This window comes from Ammospiza caudacuta, chromosome 6 (genome assembly GCF_027887145.1).
Source record: "Ammospiza caudacuta isolate bAmmCau1 chromosome 6, bAmmCau1.pri, whole genome shotgun sequence".
Lineage (NCBI taxonomy): Eukaryota > Metazoa > Chordata > Aves > Passeriformes > Passerellidae > Ammospiza > Ammospiza caudacuta.
In genome coordinates this window covers 45,743,441-45,767,138 of record NC_080598.1, presented here as the reverse complement: position 1 = coordinate 45,767,138, position 23,698 = coordinate 45,743,441, and the positions used below count along the sequence as shown (strand labels likewise).

The window sequence follows — 23,698 nt, the reverse complement described above, 5'->3', positions numbered from 1 at the left end:
GAAGTATTTAAAATCTTGCATCTTGCTATGTCATAGATTCAATGTCTTTCAAAATTAGTGCTTGTTGTAATGGTTTTGCCTAGAATTTTTCAGGTTGTAATAGAGTATGATTTTCAGTGTAATTCATTGCTATGTTAAAAGCTTTTATATCCTTTCAGTTAACATGATATCCAAGATCCTTTTTTTTCCTAAAATGAGTCCTAATGATATGGTGTATGTGGAAAATTGAAGTTTAAGTGCTATGTCAGTACTAAAAAATTCCTCACTTTGACAAAGGAATTTTTTGTCAATACCAAACAATTCCTCAGTTTGAGAAGAATTGTTCATTAGTAAAACAAATTCTTAATGTTGACTGTATACAACAAAATAATTTTAATTACAGAATATACATTTAAAGCGAATTCTTGAAAAAAAAGGAAGTCAAGCTGGTTTTGGATTTTTCTATATAAAAATTAAATAAGTGATATTTAATCTGTTTGCCCATTTTTTTCCTTCTAGTGGGTTAAATATGACAAATTCCTAGGTTGGATATTTACTCTGATCAGCATGTTCAGGGTAATAACTGTCTATATCTAACATCTTTTTTTCCTTCTTTTTTTTTTGTTTTTTTGAGAAAATTAGACATGATTGGTACTTTTAAATGCTTTACATATTTTGTAGTTAAAGGGGAAATTGCTTAAAAATGTTTTAGAGCCAAGCAAGACAAGCAAATTAACTATACAGTTCATATAATATGAGTGATTAGAACAATTAGCTACTAATTGTTTTTACTAAATAACAGGCTCCTCTATGTAGTTTTTTTAAAACTACAGACACATAATACTGGGCATATATATCTGAATCTTTAGAGTGGACAGAGAATGTCATGGTATTTTTCTTGTCTGCGTCTATTATGTCTCTAGGGTAAAGCCATAACATAGTCAAGGGCATTATTTGGATACTTCTGCCTTGTTTAAAGGACTTGAGTTGCAGGTCATTAAGCACTGTTAGTAAATATTGTTGCTGTAAAATTTTGTTTGCTTAAACAGGTACAGTATCTGAGTCAGAGAGAATGTGCCTGCTTGTGATTATGTACCAAACAAAAAAAAAAAGAGAACTGAGGGTAAAGCTTGGTCTCCTATTCCTCAGCTGGATTTCTTAATTCTACACCACCTTTCTGCTCTGAGAATTATTTTTGAAAATGCACATGTTCATATTGCAGTACTTATTTTTGGGTATTTGAGCAACATTATGTATTGCTAGTATGTAAATCTGTGTTTAGTGGAAAGCATTTAAATATAAAGTTTATGACCTTTTTGTTTCACGATTCTAACACTTGTGATTTTGTTGTGGATATGTTTTTTGTTTTTTTGTTTTAGTATACCTGGTGAATTGGGGTGCCTACCACTAAAAAAAGAGACGAAGTGCAAACCCAAGAAAACAGATTCATTGAAATATATATGTATGTACTTTGTGCATATGTACATACTGCATCAATATTGTATGTTCTTCAGCTGCCAGGATAAACCTTTGTCTTCCTGATTTTAATTATATTCGATGCCTTGGCTGTAGAACATGACTTTCTTGATTGGATTGAAATTCTTGGAGCAGCATTTTCTGAAAATAAGGCTTGAATGTTTTCTGTATGGGAAACTGCTTCTACTTGCAAAATCAAATGATCAGACAGTATACTATTTCTTGCAAGACACACTATAAAATGAAAAATCCTAGTGAAATGATTTTGTTCTAATGCAACATGCTTAAAATCCATGGAGCACATTTTTATTAAGGAAGAGATCAAAGGGTAGAATTAAGTTAGGATGCTATTGAATGTAATGCAATGACCTTACAGCTGTTTGGCAATCCACAGTTACCCTATCAAGTTTTTAATGCCTATTAAAAACCGGCTTATTTTTTAGCAGACGCATATTTAAATTGGGAGAGAACTTAGTTTTTCAGATGCCTTGCTTCTGTAAAGACATGAGCCATGAGTCATGGAACTTGGGAGTGAGTTTGTTTTGCACAGCTTGGTGTCATCCTCTTGTCTGAGGAAGAAGGGGCTTTCCTCTCCAAGCTGTTGGGAATGTTGAGCTGATGTTTCTCAGGTGTATTAAAGGGATTATAAGTATGTTGGGCTATGTTTTATTAAAGTGGCTTCTTACATAAGAGTGGAATGTGAATATTCTACTATATACATACTTATTCTCTTAAAAGTTGGAGAAATATTAATACTTCATCCTTGGTCAATGGGACTTATCTACACAGACTGGTTTAATGAGTTTCTACCATGCACTAATCATGTATTACAGTGAAACAGAGAAAATAAGCAACAGTAGGCTAAGATCTGAACTTTAAGGTTGAAGTATTTTTAACTTGTTGCAAAAACATCTCAAATTTGAAAATACAAAAATACTCTGTCCATTCTGATACATGTATGTTGTATACAATATGTGTATAGTATAAAATCTTCAGACTAGCTTCTGATATTGTGGGAAGATTGCATGATGAGGGGTATAAAAACTGAAAGCTTTTAAGATTTCTTTTTTGGCTGTTTCAGGAAGGATTGTATTTTAAAATCTAAGGTTTTTACAGTACACTGCAACTCTTATATTGATCTGATCTTAAAACACTTTAGTGTGTGACTTCTAAAATAACTTGATTAATGTAAATATTTTAAAGTCTTGCTGTAATTTTATCTGGAAAGAATTTTGATTTCCAAATAATTATTTACAATAAAGGCAGTGTTATTACCACTAAATTATGAAAATTTCCATCCTTACTGTAATTGAGAATCAATGGTATGATTATGTGGGCCATTCAGCAGCATGATTATGCATTTTTCATTCGTTAATCTGCTCTTACTATAAGAATGGCAACATAAAATGCTTTTAGTTCATAAAATTAGTGTCTCATATTTCCTGAAGTGGTAATGTACAAATATAGTGTGATTGAACTTGAGCATTCTATTTGTTGCTACTCATAAGGTTTTCATAATTAATTTCTTTTTGTTCATTGAAAATTTTGTTGATGATGATTCAATAACTTGTAATAATCTAACTTACTTGAGTAGTAGCGTAACAGTATTGGACAGATCCAGGAACCACACTGCATCCAATTAGGAGGAGATGTCAGTACTCATAGTATCACTGGGATCAGCTATAGTCAGGGCATTTTTACAAAGCTGTATAAGAAGCTGGGTAGTTTCTTTTTCCATCTGAATTACCAATACGAATAATATTTTATAACACCAGGTCAAGAAAAAGTAGTATCAGGTGTCTTGCACTTTAAAATTTGTAAATTTGTTGCATATGTACTGTTCTCATCTGATGTGTGCCCTCAAGGATAGGGTGCAAGTTGCATGTGTACTCTGGTTCCAAGAAGATTATCTGACTTTATTCTTTTTCCTGAGCAGTGTTTTTAATCTGTGTCCTGTAAGAGATGACTGTTTTTATCGTTTGCTCTAAAGATTTGTTTGCACTGCCTTATTTTAAATTGCTCTATAGACTTTGTTTGCAGTGCCTTAGCAGAGCAAACGAGATCCGAAAGAAAGAATTTATTCCAGAAGTTGTAATGCTGGTGTATTTCTGCTCAAGTAAACTGATTTGCTGGTGTATAAAATACACATCAAGGCAGCAGAAGGACACACATTTACAGTAAACCAAGTTTTTATTAAATGGGAAAATATCTGTTACTGATCATGCTAGTGCTTTGGGACAAATGAACTTTGATGACCACGTGTGTAGAGGAGAAGCGCAGTTGTGTGTGGCACTTACATTGTACTGTGTAAAGTGTAGGTCTGGAAAAGATGCTGTCAGAAAGCTTGACAGAGTAGAGAAACCCAGCATGATTCATTTTAAATATTACTTTGATACTGAAGGTTGTCTATGATTTGTATTTTATTGTCATTATTAAAACAGTAGGTTGTCATACAGAAAAAAGATATGATCCTTGTGTCAATTAAAAGGTGTTGTCAAAAAAATATTCTGGCAGCAAATGTTGTTGCAGTAAAGGAAAATTATACTAGAAAAAGGGGTAAAATTAGAGAAGCCACAGAAAAGCATACAAACTTCTGGGTAATAGGTAGAAAAAAGTTTCTGAAAAGCACACTTAGATTTTCATTTGCGTTATTTTCTTGTTTTCTGAAGAAAGTTTAGAACCATATTTACACAGTACAAAATATATTTTAGAGCTAAGGCTTAAACCTTTACTTTTGGTCTCAGGAGCTTTATTTTTTGGAATTATATCCTATTATACATAATATAAAGACACAAGGGAAGAGAAATTTAGCCATCTGAAAAGATGGCTAGAGGGTATAAAAACTGTACATAAACAGTATGAATTTTCAACATTGGTTGTATATTAAGAGAGTAGTTTTTTGTTGTTTTCTCTGTTCTCAGGAGGCATGAGCAGATCAATGCACATTATAACCTATAGCTCTTAGCAGTTATACATGAGGGGCATTTCCAGAGAAGCACATTTACTGTTTGCTTGGTACCGCCCATGCCTAACCTAGGAGATGATGCCCCAGCAAGTTTCTGTTTGCCAACATAGCTTATAATGTATGCTGCAAGAGGCATGATATAAAAACATATCATAATATTTTAATACTTTAGCAAAATTCAGTTTGTTCCTTGCATTTGCATTGCTGAGATTAAACAGATGTGCAACTATAATGTAAATAGGTAAAGGATTAGGTATATAGAATACTCAATGTGGTCTCCCATTTACAATGGTATTTTTGTGGGATTTTGACAGTCATTTTGCCGTTTCTTTGATTACTATTTCAATATATCTGTCAAAATTATGTAGTGTTGGGAGAATGGGATAAGCAATTCTATAATAAGCATAATTTATTTGCAGCTCTCATCAACCTTGTAATAAGATTTGCAGTGTGTTTTTATAACAAATTAATTTTTTCTAGTACATTTATTATACTGCTCATACTTAATACACTTTTCTCCATGTAATCTCCATTGTGAGATAATTGCCTTCTTACCTTTTAAATCAGTTAAAACAGCAGTGTAAATTTGGGGTTTTTGTGATCAGTCTCCAGAAATTCTGTTGATCAGAAATAGAAAGTCAAGTGTCAGTTGAAAATTACACATACTCCACTGCACAAGAGAAAGAAAAGAAAAAAGTTCGGATGTTGCTATTCATTTATAATATTATATATGTAATTTGCCTCTTAATATTATCTTCTATTTTGGAATATAGGAGAGATTTCTTCCTCAAATCTATGTATAGAAAGTTCTTGAAAAAATTTACTGGACTTGTATTGTAAATTTTTGCAATTGACTATGCAGAAGGAATAATAAGTTAGTGCATTTAGCTAGTGTAAATTTCAAAATAGTTTTTTAGATGTTAAGCAAAATGTGCCATTCACTGAAACTTAAAATGTTTGCCAGCTGAGCTGGTAAGTCTCAGTTGTCTATCATCAGTTACCGTGGGACAGTACAAAAACAGGATTGTCTCACCAAGGAATAAACTTAAAGCCTAACTGCAGCTGAAAAAATGACAAGTAAACATTGCTATTAGAGCTGTCTTCATAATTGCCAGCTCAGTTTATTGCATCTTCCTATGTAGTATGTGTAATAGACAATTATATAATTTCTAGTTGCATTTTCTTGGGTGTCAATAAGGCATACTGACCTCTGTGTATGTATGTTTGTTTGGTTGAAGTAAGTGTTTTCTCAGAAGCTGTTTGGGTCCTAGTGATACATAGTGCCATCTAGTAGAAGTAAAAGCTTTCTTACAGCATGTGTCAAGGAGTGAATCCCATGGAGATAGGATGTGTGCTTTTTGTATGCTTTATTCTTCTGACAAAACATCCAAGCTGCTTAAAAATTCCCTTTTTTTCCTGAGATTGGTAGGGAAACTTAATTTCTGGACCAGTATCTCTGAGCTTCTTGTATTACCTGTTCTCCTATGCTGTGAACATTGCAAATTTGATTGTTTAGTTCTGATCTTTAAACAGCCCAATTAAGAAATGCACTTCTGGGCTTGGGAGAATTTCTCATCTCAAGTAACAAGTGACCTTGGCTAGAAATGATTTCTGTCTTGCAGCTGTTGGCCTCCTTTGGTTGGCCCAGTTACTTCAATTCAAATGAGCTGCACTAGCTGCTTCAAAACCCTGGATACCCTTCATCATTGACCATTCCTTAGCTGATAGGTCCAAAATCAGTTTTGTATGTATTTGCATTAAGATCTGCAGCGGTCTTTCATATGTAGCCAAAAGGAAATTTGCTGATACACATAAATATGGTTGGGATGATAAACATCAAAACAAGAAAATCCTAGGATATTAAGAGAGAGCTCACTGGAGCAAGTGGCATTCAATTTCCTGTTTGTCATTTACATATGCCATACAATGATTTTTATATAGCTACCATGCCCATAAACATATCAACAAAATTTTCTAAAACAAGAAATGACAAATTATCTTTCTAGCTTGCAGTTGGTAAATGAAAACAAATTACATTTCAATTTCTTTCTGTGTGCTCCTGGAAACTTTTATTCATTATCAGAAAGGAAATGTTTCTTCATTCAGGAGAGAATTATAAGAGTTATGTATTATATGCAGTGATAAAAGTGTTCAACTGCATTTTCTGTTTAAAGTGTGAACTATTATGAGGACCTTGCTTTCAGGCATTTCTTACTATTTTTTATTTTATATAATACTGATTTTTTTTTTCCAGGTTATTTAATAGGTTTTCTAACCAAAGCTATGGGAGAAAAAGCCATTGTCAGTTTCCTTGCATATATCTGTGCTACAGACAGATGTGATGATATCTCACACACACAAATCCAAGTGAATCATGAGTTAGTGGGTCAAACTGCAGTTTTCCATTCATGGAGACATTTAATATCACTGCAGACAAAAGGCAGAATTCTTATTTCTGTTTCTCTCACTCCTGTCAGTGTTACTTTCTCCATCCCTTGCTCCGTGTCTCCATCCCTTGTTCCTCCTCTCCTCCTCCTATAAGCATGAATTACTCTATTAGCCACATAGGACTGTCTGTTTTTTGCCAGTATGCTGTTCTTCTGGTAATGAACTAAGACCTTATGGAGGTCCAGGTTTGTCATTTTGCCAATGCAGGACGAAGTAAGCAAGAGCAATGCACAACCAGAGGCAGAGAGCAAAGCGACCTCCCTGCATTTTGGCAAATGCAGCTGCAAATGCCATCTAGAATGTGATCTGAGCACATCTGGCAGGACTGGAGCACTTGGTGCTAGCACCCTGTCAGCGGGGTTGGACTGGTTTCTGTGGAACACGAAGAAGGAATGATTACATAGCCATTAGTACCCAAATTAGCTTATTTAAAGCTATTAGTAAAGAATTCCATTGTAGTATAAATGTGCTATTAGGTTGTTAGGGTTGAAAATTGATGGCCTCTCAGCCAAATCTGTGAAGTGTAAAATCTGAAGTGTTTATTCACAATCATTGTATATTAGATTTTTTTTAAAGTCTGTTCTCAAGATTTATTTCTAGTAGGAACATTATTGCCTGAATTCCAGCACTGGTTGACTATGTTACTGTTGCATGAGTAATCAATACCTATATATTTGGTAACGGTTTCAGCTAGAAGTATGATCAAGTAATTGATGTTTAAGGCCTTAGAAACATTAATGATCATCACACAATGCTCAGTGGCAGAAATTCAGAATGTCGCTATTTGTGTTTTGTTTGAGAATAATTTCTAAATGCAGTAAATCTCAATTATTTTCTCAATTATCATTATTTTTAGGGTTTTAAATCTTTTTTTTTTTCCTCATAAGAAATTCTGTATAGTTATAAGTGAAAAGAGACTTCTGTTATTGTAGTTAAGTCATGCCACTGTAATGATAGTCTGAAAGAAGAGCTGGAGTTTTCTGATAGATGTTTCAATAAATAGTAGCCAAAAAAAAAAGTATGGCAGCATACTCCAAATCTAGTGTTTAACTGTTCAAATACCATTTGTATGTGTGTTAATAAATTGTCTCTGGCATATGTGTCTTTGATGATAAGCAAGATGAAATTTGAAAATACTGTCTCGGTTACTGAAATTATTATTTTATTACTACCTTTAATGGTACTAAAAATTTTGCCATGAGGAGTTTGTTTTGCAGTTAAAAACGTTTTGCTCTTTTTGCCTGCAAATAAAAGGCATAATCCAGAATCTGTAATGACTGGAGGAATTTCACCATTGTTACTGTTTGAAGTTTGGATTTTGTGTTTAAAGTGCAGTTACAGACAATGTTTCTTAGCTCATGTACGAGGAGGGCATAGGCAGTAACAATGCTGGCTTTTCCTGCTATACTCTTATCCTTTTTTTATCCTTAAGCACATTAAATGGAAAAAAACCATAATGTTGACACAAAGGATGGTACAAAAGGAGGGTAACTTGCAATTATTAGGGTTGTTTTAATATTGTTTAAAATGTTAATTTAAGCATAGATTCAACCAACACCTTCTGGTAGAAGGTTGCAGATTTGTGGATACAGTTTTTATAGCTAGATAATTTGTAATCCGAAAATGCCAACATCCTGAAACTACTAAGCCATTTCCAAACCAGCTATCCAAGCCATTAATTAAACATAATGGGAAAAAAATTGTCAACTCCATTTTTGGCATTTGGTGTATCCCATTTTAATTTTCATGGCAGAAGCCACGCCGTTCAGATAAACGTTTTGCTTTACTGGATCAATTTTCCATGATTTTGTTCTTGTGGGGTTTTTTTTTTTGTTGTGGTTTTTTTTTTTTTTTTTTTTTTTTTTTTGTTGTTGTTGTTGTTTTTGTTGCATCATTCTTGATATCTGATTATTAATTTAGCGTGAAATATGTGTATTTAAATGAGTTTTTAAAGAAATTGTTAAATAGAGGCATAAAGAAAATTCTATCCTGCAGTGTTTTTTTTCTGTCAGTAGAATCATGGCTTAGTAAAAGCTTCAATAAGAAAAGCTATGGTGGTGGCATCCTGTAGCAGTGAAGCAGGTTAATATCCATAGTGCAAGGACACTGATGTAGAAGATTTAGTATTCCTGGCAATGAAAAGTGGCTGCCTAAGACTGAGACAAGTTGATTGATTAATGAGTCTGCCTGAAACTGAAATTCCAGTGGTCTGACTTTATAACAGTTGAGCAAATAATGCAAACAGAAGGTTTTCTATAGCTCTGCAGTTGTGACTCACTGTGAGTTAATACCTTTATTTCTATCCCAGTTGTGTTAATTCTGATGTAACATCTGTCTAGATTCTAGAAGAGACCCTTGATTCTATTCTGTCTGCGATTCAGCTTGCTTATTTGGACACTTCTTCAGAGAACAAGCAATACCTGGGTTACCACCTCTTAATTTTTCATAGTGGCAGCTGTTTGGAGATGACATAATTCTAGATAAAAAAATCTTTGTAGGGATTTGTATTAACATACAGACTGTTCCTGTTCTACATACAAAGATGTGTTTGGCACTTCAAGATTAGTTTATGCCAATCATTCATGGCTCAAAAGCTATGTGTCCAGATATGCTGGATATGATCTTCTGCTCATAGGAGAGCCTCTATTTGAATAATAAGCAACACATTCTGTCCCTTTACTGTAAATAGTTCTAGTCCCTTCTTCTCTTCCTCATTCTTACCAGAGTTTCTCTTCCCATAGACACCCTTCTCAATTGACCTTGTTCTTACTTGAACTTTACTTTTTTTCCTCTCAGTTCCATGTGTTACGATGTATGCTGCTTGGTGTATTAAGGAGAAAGAATTTTGGAGTAAAAGGCTAGAAAACATTTCAGCTTTCTAAAAACTAAATGCCTTTATTAAAAAAAATTCTGAATGCTAACTGCCAGCCATAGTCTGCTTACTTCAACAGTGAGATTGTTCAAAGGTTCTAAATACTGAGTACTAGTCTCCAAACTTTGTTGATTACATGCTCCATTGGTAAAAAATTCATGAGCATGCTGCCCTAATATATGTATATTTATTGATAATATTGTATATTTACTTATATTTATATGAACAATAAATACATATAAATATACAACTTGATGATAAATAGATACACACATCTTTGTAAGTTCAGCCCCACAGAGCTAGAAGATCTACCTTGAGCATATTTTCATAATGAAATTGTCTTTGAACCAGAATGAGGCATTTTTATTTTTTCACTTCAAGATTAACCTTCTTATTTGTCTGTGTCACTAACTGTTTCCTAATGAAACTTACTGGAACTTACTAAAGCATCTAGGAAGTGAACCCTCCCTCATACTCCTCCTACTCTAATTTCAGTTGGGAATCAGTATGGTCCTAAACAATTATAATAGTCATGCTCTCTCTCCCAGCTCATACCTCAGGCAGTTGCTGACATAGAGAAGTTTTGGGCTGTCGTCACCTTTTGTATTCATAAGAAAGTTCATAGGAATATTTTGCATGGATTTCAGTTCACTTTGTTTGAGCTTCACGTCAGAAGATAGAGAAATATTTTCTTTAGCCATGTTCAAATGAAGCACAGAAAATTTCCCAGGAATAGAGGGAAGCCAGGAATAGAACTAAAAGATCTCATGTAAGCTTTGGGAAAAAAGCCTTCTCATTCTTTTGATAAAGGCCTCTTATAAAGCAGCACATTAGGACCTATAATTTTTTGATTGGTAACCTTGTAGTTTAGTTTTTTTATTATATTTAGTCTCATATTCAGACAAACTATTCCAATGCAATCATATTTGGACTGTAGAAGAGGTTACAGCAACTTGGCCAAGGATCTTGTGTACTTAAGCTGTGTATTTGAAAAAAAAAAAAAAAGAAAAAAGTATGTATGTATGTATCCAGTCTTGAACTTGTGAATTCACTGTAAGACAGGCAGTGTAGTAGTTCAGGTAATGACAGGTACAGAGAGGTTATAAAACTGATGAGGAGAATTTTGGACTGGTTCTTGGGAAAAGTAAAAAATTGGAAGAGGTTTTCTAAATGAAGTGTGGGAGATATGCATATCTATATCAAATACCAATCAAAGTGAAAGGAAAATAACCCAGTAATGTATCATTCATTCCTAGAAGTCTTCTAAAATTCATGAGTATAACTTGAATAGAAATTCTCTGAGAATATTAAATCACACTTCTCTGTTGTCCCACACAGCTCCTAAATGATTACATTTCCCTTCTATAAGCTATCCTTTTTTCTTTTTTTTCCCCCCAGTAGTAATTAGCTTCTGTGCAAACAGAGAAATATAGACAAGGCCAGACTGGAGATGGGAATGTTTAAAAGTTTTGCTACAAAATATCAGACCTGCCTAAGCCTCAGGGAGTAGAAAGAAAACAGTTGTTTCTTGTATAGTATTAATTCTCTTAGGGAATCTGAATGGTGAATTGTTTCCTTCTCTTTTAAGTTCTGACACCTTTCTTCTATTTCTTTTTCTGCTATGATTAGGTGTGCTGCTTCAGCATTGGGGTAAGCCAATGCCTCACTGTAAGTTGAAGAATCTGCTTTGAATTTACACAGTAAAAATACAAGTATATACCTAAAAGTTATCAAAAGAATGAATTAATTTCAAAAAAGTTCAAGTTTTCTGTAAAGTATATTATTTTGAATTCTTGATTATGTAACTTGCTAACTACAGTAGTTAATAAATTACTAGGAGCTGAAAAGGCAAAGAATATTTCAAAAGGCACTTCGTTTTTTAAAATTGTATTCTTTTAAGTTTGGAGCTCTTTTTCAATGTGGATAAGAAAACTTTTGATTTAGATGCAGACTAACAGCTTTTTGGTCTTGGTGATCATGAGTATTGCATTGCTTGCAGTGGTGGGAACTGAACTAAAATCTTTAAAGACAGTGGAATGTGCTCAGTTTGGTAATGAACTAGGAAAGCTCTAAAAAGTATTAAAAATCACTTGAGACTTTTTTTTTTTTCCTTTCTTTTTTAAAATTTTGCTTGGGATTACATAAACACTGAATTTGGGATTACACAAACACTTGAGATTACATAAACACTGAATTCTGAAATACAAATAACGTATGGACCTTGTTCCACACTAGCAAAAATTAATGTTCTAAGAGATACCTATTTCTATAAAACTCCTTCAAGATGATAATAATATGGTTATGTAGAAATTCCCTTCATGACTTGCATGTGTGGCAAATACTGTTACAATTAAAAGAGTGCAAAGTAGGTGCCAGTGCTGTTTTACATCTCAGTTGCTTTAGTGCCAGGATGATTTGTAGTGTTGGGCCTGACAGTAGGAAGCTTGAGCCTCACTGAAACATCCTTTAGAACTGAGTGCTTCTGGATTGTGACAGTTTTCACAGTACTGTGGAGCCATTCATCACAACCTAACACAGGTACAGGGCAAAACTGCAGTTGTTCTGCTTCTACTGGACATGAATTAATATGTATTATCTTGTGAAACACTTTGGTTACACAGGTTCAGCTAGAAATATATTTATTCACCCCCAAAACAGGGCCTTCATGTCAGATTCATTGTGTGAAGGGAAGAATTTGTAAGTGGTGTGTGATTAAACTTGACTGTGTAGATGTGAGCAAGATAAGTAATTTCTAGCTGAGAGAAACTGATATATTCAGCTACTTGAAAATTCCTTCATACTTGATGGAAACCTGCTTGGCTGCCTTGTGCATCTACAGGAATGCTGCAGTATCTGTTCAGCAGTTTTGTGGGAAGTATATCCAAATGAGTGAAAGCTGTAGGCTGCATATTTGAAGTGAGAATGATGGGAAATACTTGGCATAAAAAAGCCTTACACTTTTTGATCAAAGCAAATTTAAAGGTAATATGATCAGAGTGTCTAATTAAGTGACTTCTCAAGAGTTTGATATCCACTTATATAACTTAAACCCTTAATGTTTAGGGTTACAAACTTTGGGAAATCCAAAATAGTTGGAAATCCAAAATCCCTGACTTGTGTTTTGGAGAAGAGCTTTTCATAGCTTGATGATGCAAAAACTATGCTGACAGTTTTTTTTCCAAGCTGCCATTCTTTTCTGGTAATAACCTGGATTTCTTGCTTTAGTGCCACATAGTAGCTGTATTTTTTGTATTATGTGAGTTCTTTATTTTCCTGTGTGATCTGCAACTGCTAGGGAGAGGTGAGAGTATTCAGTCAGACCTACGAGTAGCCTGAAGATATCTAGGATAGTTTACAGCATATTGCCTATGAATTCAAAACTGAGCTGTAGTGTGAATGTCCTCATCACCTCACTGAATTGCATTTTAGGGTTTCTCACTGTATGAGTAGATATCTATGGCTATAAGAATTGACTCTGTGTGCACTTCTGTATTTGTGCATTCTCCTTGGCTAGAAGAAGATAAACATAAAATTGTGGTATTGGTCCAATTTGTAGATTTTTCTCTGGCATGTCAATCTTCTCTGAGAATGTGAAGAGGAATATTGTCTATTATTATCTTCAGTTTCTAAAATGGGGCGTCATGCAGTGTTTGAAATCAAAAAATTGATGGTCCAGTTATTATAAAGTCAATGTCCTGTTTCCCACCTTTGTTACACCCAGCACAAAGCTAAAGGAGTTGAACATTTTAGTTCATAAAAGAGCTTTAACATTCTAGTTAGTTAGTGGCATATTAATGGATCAGCTAGGATAAATAAGGTAGTACTGTTGCATTTTATTCATTTAAATCAATAAATATCTGCTCCTAAATCTATTTGCTGATACTTTTCACCAGCAATAAAATTTACAACTGGGGAGTTTGTGTGTGAAAAATCCTTTCAAATAACCCTTTTTTCCTCACTTGTCAGTGTGGTATGATGGAATATATAATCTTTATCTCCAGCTTAGTATTTGCAGTGTTTTGAAGCATACTGTGGTGGTTCAGTGTCAGGAAAACTGTAAGAGATAATGATTCTGACAGAATATTTTAAATCATAACGTGTATTTTTCCTGTAACTTTGATTAGTCACATCTAAGTCACTGTAGTGTAACTTCAAGGACACTCAGTTGGTGTATACTGATGCATAGCTCAGTGAGATATAATCTTTACATGATTTGGAATTTAGGCACTGTAAATAAACTGGTTTTGTATGGCTGCAGAAAAGCATGATCCCTAATTTTACAGACAATGTCCTGAGTTTGCTGCTGATTTTGAACATCTAAAATATATCTGATTTTTTAATAGTTTTAGCTTATAGTTCCTTATTGGTTTGCAATATTCATATTTAGCTAGAAGTAAAAAGGGAATATACTGATGAATATCTTTGTTTCTACATCTCATTTTTCTTGTTGTCTTTTCCCATGTATTATTCATCTTTTGAGAAGAGCCATCAATGCCTAGAGGTTCCTTTTTCAATAATGCTATTTCTTCTAGTAAATTTATAAATTGATGTGTTCTGTGCCCCATGAGAATAATGATGCATTGCTTTGAAAAGTCCCCGAGTACCCTGTGGTTACATTAGGCCTTGAAAGAAGATGGTAGCAGGATTGTTGTAGCAACCCATGCCACTGTGCAACTTCTTTTATGAACAGAATTTGAATTAGAAAAACTCAGAGGCTGTTTGCACAAGAACTTAAATATGGGAAGTATTGTACAAATTATAAAATAAATCAACAGAGCTCTTCAGATCAAGTAAGCAAAGTTATTCTGTCATGATAAATGATGTCCAGAGGAATGGTATATGCTATATATGACTTGACTTTTTGTATAGCTGTTTAATATATATGGCTTAATTTTTTTTTTTTTTTTTTTACTTCAGCTTTGGAGAAAACATGTCATTATTTTACATGGAATACTAAATGGAATCATCAGTTGAAATGCAGAACTTGATCTTTAAATATATGTTCATAAAGGATGCCTCTGTACGGGTGTATATTTTGTCAGTTAATACAACTTGAACACCTGCCTGCCCTTCCAGGGACAGAGTTTTGTGAAGCACCCTGCAGGACAACTGATTTAGGCAGCAGTAGGATAAAGTAAATGGATTCTAGATAACCCTAATTTGAGGTGCAGAGCTTTCAAATCTAGAGACTGTTAGCAGAAATCAGTTGAATTTATTTTACATTTGTGGAAGATGTTTGAAGGGAACCTTGTAATAGCAACCTTTTTACTTAGAACAGTCATGCCTATACAGTAACATTTTAATTACTACATTAGAATGAAAATAAAGCAAAGTAATAATAATTGAGGGGTTTTGGTCAGAGGGGACATAGGGATGAATTTTTCCTTTCCCACCTTTTTCTTATAACTTATTCCTTGCTCCTAATTTTTTTTAAAGCTTGTATTACAATGCAAATTTTTATCAACTTACATCTAATACTGGCATATACCCAAGGTAAACATACAGGGCAGCTACTTTTCAACCCAAATTTTTGTACTAATGTTGATGGCAGTGCATTTGGCTAGAGTAATTTATGTGGCAGTTGGATCACTGCACTGAAAAAGCATACCAAAGAACAATCCAGAAAAACATAGATGCACCAAAACAAAGTGAAGAAATTGTAATTTGACTAATTTTTAAAAAGGATTTGGAAAAAGTGGCATTGAAGTCAAGAAGAAATAATAGTGAGTCGATCTCTCAGCTTGTGAAAGAATTAAGTAAAAATTTTTACATGGTATCTACATCTCTTAAAGGACTGGCGCTTGGAAATAAGTCTCAATCCACATGCAATCAGAAATTAATAATAAGCTATGAAAAAAGAGGGTTGGAGTGCTCACAGGAAGGTTTCATAACAAGAGAAGAAGAAAAGATCAGAGATACAAAGGGAAAATGACAAATTAATATCAGAATATTTTCTGTAGTTACTACTGTAAATCATTGAAGCTTATCTTTATGAACTATGTAAGTATCAGTAAAGTTTATTTCTTATGGAGGCAAACACAGATACTTTCAGTTAGCTGTTCTGTACTAGGATGCTGAGGAAATTGGCAGAATTCAGTCCTCTGACGTTGTCAAGGCAGTTTCATAATCTCATAACTCTCCTAATTGCTACCAAACTGAAGCACATCTGAATTCAGAGTCAGTCTCTGGCTTAGATAAAGCAATATTCTTCTCATGCAGAACTTATGAGTGAACTTCTGACAGCTGAAATAGCCATAAGCCTGCAGCATGTTTTTTTGTTTTTCCTGCTCTTTATGAGGTTATAACTTCAAGGTCCCAGAATTCTAAATATGTTACAATTTATCAAAACCATGATTTTAATCATGAAACTATGTGAATGAAGGAAAAAGGGAAAAGGAACTCATGGCATAAGCCACAGAATTCCAAAAAAAAATTTCAAATGTGAAAAATTACATATGTGCATATAGTGCTAATGTCTATAATTGTCACACATGATGATACAAGATATTAGGATTTTATCTTGTAGAGACTGTAAGAAGCTTTTCTAATATTTTGTCACAGTGAATTATTTTCCTTAGCAAAATTGTTCCATTTTAGTGAGAGGAGGTAATTATTGTGAGTCAAAATAGTCTGCAGTGTTCTACAGTAACTTTTCATATACAATTGCATTGCTTTGACAGTCAGTTTTCGTTAATTTTTAGGCAGAATCTCTTTGATTTTTTCATTCAATTCTAAAAATGCACCAGAATATTTATTTCAGGATAGAAAAGTTTATCTGTAAATCTTAAATCTCTTTTCCCCCAAGTCAAACTGTGTTCTTGAGGCTGTTTTTTTTAGTCATCTCAACAGCCCATGCTTGAAAACAATCATATCACTGACACTTTTAATTTATTATTTGATCAGCTGAAAAGGGGTGTTGTGAAATCTGTAAAATAAAAAAACTCAATGAAGGTTTAACACAATGCTTTTTCTATCAGGCCATGAGACAGGAATTTGAATTTACAAGTTCCATTTTTCATTTTGCAGAGCTACTAGAGAAGACACACAGAAAAGAAGAAGAAATGGGAGCTCTCCAGGTATATTTTCTGCTTAATTAACTAGCTACATTTTTTGTTAAATTTCTTTAAACATATTGTATTACAGCATTATGATTTTCTGAACTGCCTTATAGCTTAAATTCAGATTTGGAAATATATGCAGACAAATCCAGACCCAATGGCTGGTAATACTCACTGCTGAGTTTTTTCACTGGTTGGGTTAAATTCTCTGGGCTGTGTTACCTTCTTTTGTAAAACTGAATAAAACTGAAAGTAAAGTATTCCAAGTAAATATTTAAAGCCTCTGAAGCACTAAATGTTCATAGCCACCTTTCTGAGGAAGAATCGAGCAGTCAGTATTTGCTAGGACCTGTTACAATATTATAAATCCTTATTGTATGTCATCTAGCAGTAAAGTTGTTTGTGCTAAGCACTTTAAATTTGTGCTTAAAAACTTTTACCCTAAGCTCAGCTTTGGAATAGTATTTAAGCGTTGCAGTCAAAGAAAGCATACTCCTTTTAATTTAAAATGACTAAGAAAGCAAAACCAGGCTGGAATGTCTCTGAATTGTGAGGCTCGGGAGGCTATGAGGGAGGGTAATGTGTGTATTCTTCAGAATAAAGAAAGAAAAAAAAGTAATTTTTAACAACAAATTGCTACAAACAATACCCAGTATGAACATAAAAAAAATTTACATGCAGTGTGAAGAGTATCAATGAGTCAGCATTTTGTAAGTGTATTGAAAGCAGGACATTTGTGAGGGAATTGATGAAGATAAGGCTCATAAGGAAAGTGACATTATGTATTGACCTCAGTTTTGACCATAGGATTTTGTTTGAAGATAAGCCTTCTCTTCTCATATAATAAATAGAAGGCATTTTGAGGGCTAGAGGTACCAAAGAAGTTAGTGTACAAACAGTTTGATCCAGTAAGAAGAGACAAGTTGCAAGACCCAAAAGTTGCACAACACACCAATCCAGCTGTTTCCTGTTCTAACAAAAATCTTGGCCTGGCTTTCTGGCAGCTCAAGTTCAACAAGGCTGAGAGCTTGTCTGCGTAAGCAGTTTACACAGGTGCATATCTAATTACATCAATGTAAAAAGATCTCCTTTCATGTGAAGCAATTCTGCATCTGCTTTCATGTGAAGTTTCATGGTTGACAAATTGTTCTAATGATATTGCTTCTGATTGAACGAGGAGTAATTTTAGACTGCAGGAAGTTGCATCATAGTAGTATCTTGCATGGCTCTATGTGCCTGCCTGCCTGTCTTGTTCCTGATTAAATTGCTTTATTCCTTTCCCTAGCTGGCAGTTCTGTTTAAGTGTGTGAATTGTAGTGCTCTGGCTGCTGTTCTTTCATATTCAAATGCTTGATAGCAGTTTTTTCTCCCTTCAGATATCCATGCTTTCACAGTCAAGTGGTGTATAAATTATCCATGGTAAATTTCCTAATACATTAGATGCTAGTCCAGAAAATTATCTGCTGAGATTGTAAGAGTTTATTATACTTTTAGAATTTGGCAACTCTATCATGCACTTTATTTAATGCATGAGTCATTTTGAAAACACTCTTCATTCTATCATTGGAAATATCCTCACTCTAAGACCTTTTTTTCAAAGTAGTCCTCTTTAAATGAAAAAAAATTATTTGAATTGATGTTCATTATTACCAAAAGTTTGTGAGTTCTGTAAATACCTTCTTTTTCATGATAATGACTATGTATTTCATTGCAGAATCTTTAAATAAATATGAGTGTTTGCCACTGCAATTTTGTGGAGGAACAAACATCTCAGAATAAAAATTTCTGAGTTTTCAATATAATACTTTTTGTCATAAGTTTGTTCTGATGCATGGAAATAATCTCTATCTCAGACCTAGTTCTAAGGAAGAATAAAGACTTTAGCAGGTGATAGGCTACCTTGCCTAAGAAAACATTGAGTAATATTTGAGTAAGGTTAGAGTTCCTGTAATGTCTTAATGGTCACATACTCTAAATGGGGACTTACCTAAACACTGGAATATATGTTTTGTCAAATAACTTAAAATACCATACTTAGTCAGGATATAGTACTATCTTGATTTTACTAACTTCATATTTTTCTTAAAAATACTTCAAAAAGGGAAAAGTATGTTGAAATATACACAGTAAATAAGTTAATTCTGTGTTCTTTGTATTTTGTCCTGGATTAAAACTGACACAAGTTTGTTCTATTTGTTTGACTAATGTCATCCTGTTATTAATAAAACATTATTCAGAGCTATTTCTGGATGAAAGAATAATGATAAAGAATTTACTTTTTAGTTTTCTAAGGAAATGCGTAAAAGAAAACTAAGCCTGATGCTAAGATGATATGAATTCCAAATCATGCTAGATTTACAGTCAGAGATGATCAAAAAAAGAAATATTTTTTGGGGGTATGTAGGAGTAAAATCAGCAATATTGAAAACCTAATGCACTAATTAAAAAATATATTGTGGAGTAATTTTTGTAAAATCCTTTCTCACCTTGTTTCTGGATGGTTTCTTATTTTTGGGGCAATTTTCTAAGTGGAATAGTGTGATAAAGACATCCAGTGAAGTACAACAGTTCCTACTCAGTGAGTTTTTTACAAAAGACTCTATGTATGAGACCACCAAAACCCCAAAATTAATCCTATTCATCATTCTTTGACTTCTCTCTGTTTATATTTTTTGCTTTTTAATGGCATTTTGTATTTTGTTTTTAGGAACGTATTATGGCCTTAGAAATGGTAAGTTTCTTAAATTAATTTCCAAACCAATCCCAATTACATTGCTGATAATTTATCTAAATTATGAGAACATTATTTATATATATACTTTTTAAAAAGTTGCAGTTCTGGGTTTTTAACTGTCATTTTACTTTTAAGACAAAATGGGATAATTTTGCATTGCAACTCTCTATGTAGATCTTTACTACAGTATTTTTGTACTCGTTATATGAAATACAATGTATTTCAGTGTTGTTATTTTTCTATACAGTTCAGTCCTCATCCCATCCCTGGGAAGAGAAATGTTGTAGATTTTATCCATACAAAAGGTGTTATTTTTCTAACACTTCTAATGTTTGAGGTTGATGCCGAATTTTGCCCCAAAAGGCGAGAATAACTGCCTAAGAGACTCAGCTTAAGTCTAATAAGCAGGAGGTATTTTATTGCGACGTGTCGGGGAAATCACAAAGTGGATTTCCCAGTTTCCCGTAACAAAAGCAAGCTCTTTTATACAGTTTTGAATATAGGATTACATCAGATCATATACGTAATCATATCTTTTGCATGAATATTCATATGAGGCGTGGTGTAGGCGGAGCGTGGGCGTGGACATTTCTTTTGAGGATCATCTTGGTGGTCATTCCGGTTGCCTTCATCATGGGCTGGGGTCTCCTGATGAGTCTTCCTCTTTAAACTTTTGAACTTCTTTCCTAATTTGGTCAATTCCCAGTGTACTTGGCTTGATCTCTATGGCTTGGCAAAGTTCTTAGGGTCGGTTCGACATTGTTGGCTCTGAACATGCTTATCCCATTGCTTTTTCTATCCCTATCTCTTTCCTGTCATAGTGTTCCATGCTTTAGCTAATTAATTGCTCTATGTGTTTCCTAATACTATACCTTCTTCAAATGCTTCACATTCTATGTTTTAACTCATTATTTCTTGAAGGCTATCCGTTTTGGGGCTTCAAGGTCCATGTGATAGATCTAATTATTTCAGTGACTACTCTGTGTGCTTACTTGTTTGGTCAGGGAGGTGCAGGACAGAATCAGTTCATCTGCTCATATCCACACTGCAACTAAAAGAGTAAAGGAATGTAACTTTAACCACTAATTAATATAATTTAATGTGACATTAAGTTGGAAGAACAAAACCTTATGCTTGTACATGCTGTGAATGCATTTTCCTGATGTCCCAAGGTAGTCAGTCTGTCAGGTGGAATAGCTGGAATGAGTTTTAGCTTGCCCTATGAATTTGGAACTATTCTTCTTTCCCTTCACGTAGGAATGTCCAATAAAATATCACAAATTGTATGTATCAGGCCCACATTTCCTTTTCATGAGAAATCCAGAAAAATTCATCTAGAGAAACCACTACTGAGACAATATCAATGCTGCAAGTATAAACTTCTAAAATTTATTTGTCAAATTATTACTTTATTCTTTCTGATTGTCTCTGCATCTCTGAAAACAGTTTCCGATTTCAAAAATGTATTTTAAATGTATTCAATCTGTTAAAAACATCTTTCAGTTATGAAAGGCCCTTTGGAAATTAGAGTGCTGTGCTGCAACACCTGCCTTGTGGAAGCAGGAAGCGAATGCTGATGTTCAGTGTCCTGGCACTTCACATGGTGCTGTGTCACTGTTGACAGGACACTAATTCTGTTCAGGACCTTCTCTTATTCATGGTTTGCTTACATGACAACCAGTCAGGCATGTATCCACTGACATTCATTTCTCACAAACCATGAGTTAAACTGCCTGCAAATTCCTTGTCATTTCTGCTCCCAGAGTTATTTTTACACAGGCAGAGGACAAGTACCCCAATGTCATGCAAATTCTGTCTCTATTTTCTGACAAATTTTTATTTCTATTTTTTCTAGAACTTTTCTCCTTTTTTATACTCCCAATGGCTCTGACTTTAGTAAGGAAGATTTGTAAAATATTGTTCAGATAGAAGAAAGGGATGACCTATTTATCATACTATCCCACTGTTCTCCCTTTCTCTACAATCTACTCACTTCCAACTCCTGCACCTGCCAGTAAAATTGTTGTAGTGGCCATGAGATGATCTTGCCAACTTAGATAATAAAAAAATAAGTTGGGATAGAATTGTAACATGAACCTTTCAGATTCCATTCAGAGCTCTGAGTGAATTAACCTTCCAGTCATAGCTTAATTTAACTCAGTGGTTTTGTGAGTTGCAGCAGTCAAGGAGGTCCCTTGCCTCTCTCTGAGCCCTGTCAGCTCCTTCTCCTCTCAGCAGTCTCTTTGAGCTGGAAGCTCCATCTCCTGTCTACAGTACCTGGCAGTTTCTTGGGTCTTCTATTTCCTTAGCCAGCTCCTGTTTCCAGAGGAAAGTGCTGTCATTGTGAACCTCCTTCAAGATACTACACATCATCTGATCACCCCCTTAAGGAGCCTGAGAACAAATAGTACCCATTTAGAAAAAGCTTTTGGATATTTTGGCACTTTTTTGCAATCAGATCAGTTTTGCTGTATGATTCAATAGGTATACCGCTTCTTGCTCCAGCAAGTTGTGCAGGTCAGGAGCAGAAGCTGGAAGGTAAGGAAGAGCATGGTTTGTTAGACAGACTCACTAGTGGATATAAAAGAAGATGAAGAACCTAGATTTTTCTGGAATAATCCTTTAGCTCTTGAGAAGTGCCAGAGAACTAACAGATATAGGCAAAACTGAGATTTTGCATATCTAGAGATTGTGTTTTGTTTGGCTTTTTTTATTTGGTTTAATGCTGTTAATTAAAGTGAATTTAATTATTTAATAGCTATTAACAAGTAAATATCCTAATTACTTTAGCAATCAATTATTTAGTCTGACATTTTGAGAGAATGAATATGATTAAAATAACTCATTTAATTGAAAGATTATTCTTGAGTATAGTTTAGTTGTTACATACAAGATTTGGCTCTATTTGTAGAGAAAGGTGTATGACTTTTTGGAAAAAAAAATCTGCATTGTATTTTCAGATGAGGCTGCAGTGGAAAGCATATTTATTTCTCATAAAGATGTCAGGATGCATTTTGTAGGTGCGCACTGCTACTGTGCTGTGCTTGGGACTTTAATGGGTTTCTATAAAATATTCTGTTCTTTGTTTGCATAAGCTGCAAGTCATGTTCCTCTGCCTTACGAGTACTAGTCTGACATAGAAGACTGCAAAATTTAATTTTAAGTCAACCACATCCTGAAGTTATTCCAGTGAACATATGCATTCTATATCCTTTGATAATAAAACAGCTTGTTGCTTTTAGTAGAGAACCCAGAGTGAGGTTACCACATTTCTAAGAATACTTGGATCAGACTTTTCTGGACACAATTCAGCTTTTTGTTACAATGTCCGTAAATCTAGGTTAATGTTGGTAATGTTGTAAGTATTCAGCAAAATTGTTATTTTAATATGAATTTTTGGTTCAGTATGAACATTTATGCATTTTGTTGTTGTAATGCATTTTTATGTTCAAGAAAGTAAGGTTTTGAATCAGTAAAACAAATTTCTGTCTGCATCCATTCAGCAATGTAAAAGCTATTAGATTATTCTCTTGTAGTAGCATGCTCAAATTTGCATCAGTTTTATGGTTTATCATCCAATTTAAAAGAAGAATTGGAAGGATAACAATACCAAATGCATTTTGTAGAGAGATTATGTGACTGCCTGACACCATCCATTTTTATGTGCTTGTTCTTCCTTTCTGTCTCTCTCTGTGTGCCTTCCATCAATAAGTAAGTCTTGCTGTTAGCTCTTGAGATTATTTCATGATTTTTGTACTTTGCTTGTATGAATGTGGAGGAAATATTGAATAGAAGGGTTAATACTTTCTTTTCTTCCTTAATTATGTAATGTCTTGCCAAAACTACTATTACATCAAAGGTTTTCGGGTCCTCCCAGAAAACAGCCATTCTTTGATCTTAAAAAAATGACCAGGAGCAGTTTGAGATCCTCTGTCCTGCCGGCCTCGCCCTTTCCTTTCCTTTCATCGGGGAGCCAGTGTGTCACTTCCCTTTGCTGGGCTTCCCAGAGCCTTTCCTCTGCTCATTACCACCAAGTGACTTCTGTGTCCTGTGGGCTCGCAGCCCACCGCTTCTTTCCTCCTAATGCTCAGCTTTCTCTTCCCTTCTTCCTTGATGTTATCTTCTCACCCTACGTATTTATTGCTCTTGTTTAATACCCAGCTACT

General features: G+C 34.2%; 1 protein-coding gene across 1 annotated transcript in view; it reads left to right on the top strand.

Moving 5' to 3' along the window:
• The window catches only part of CEP128 (centrosomal protein 128), a 95,133-nt gene that overhangs the window by 53,498 nt on the left and 17,937 nt on the right, over positions 1–23,698 (top strand). The window contains exons 19-20 of the mRNA XM_058807423.1: positions 16,767–16,816; positions 19,506–19,529. Coding sequence (XP_058663406.1) covers positions 16,767–16,816; positions 19,506–19,529 — 74 coding nt within the window. The remainder of the gene's footprint in view (positions 1–16,766; positions 16,817–19,505; positions 19,530–23,698) is intronic.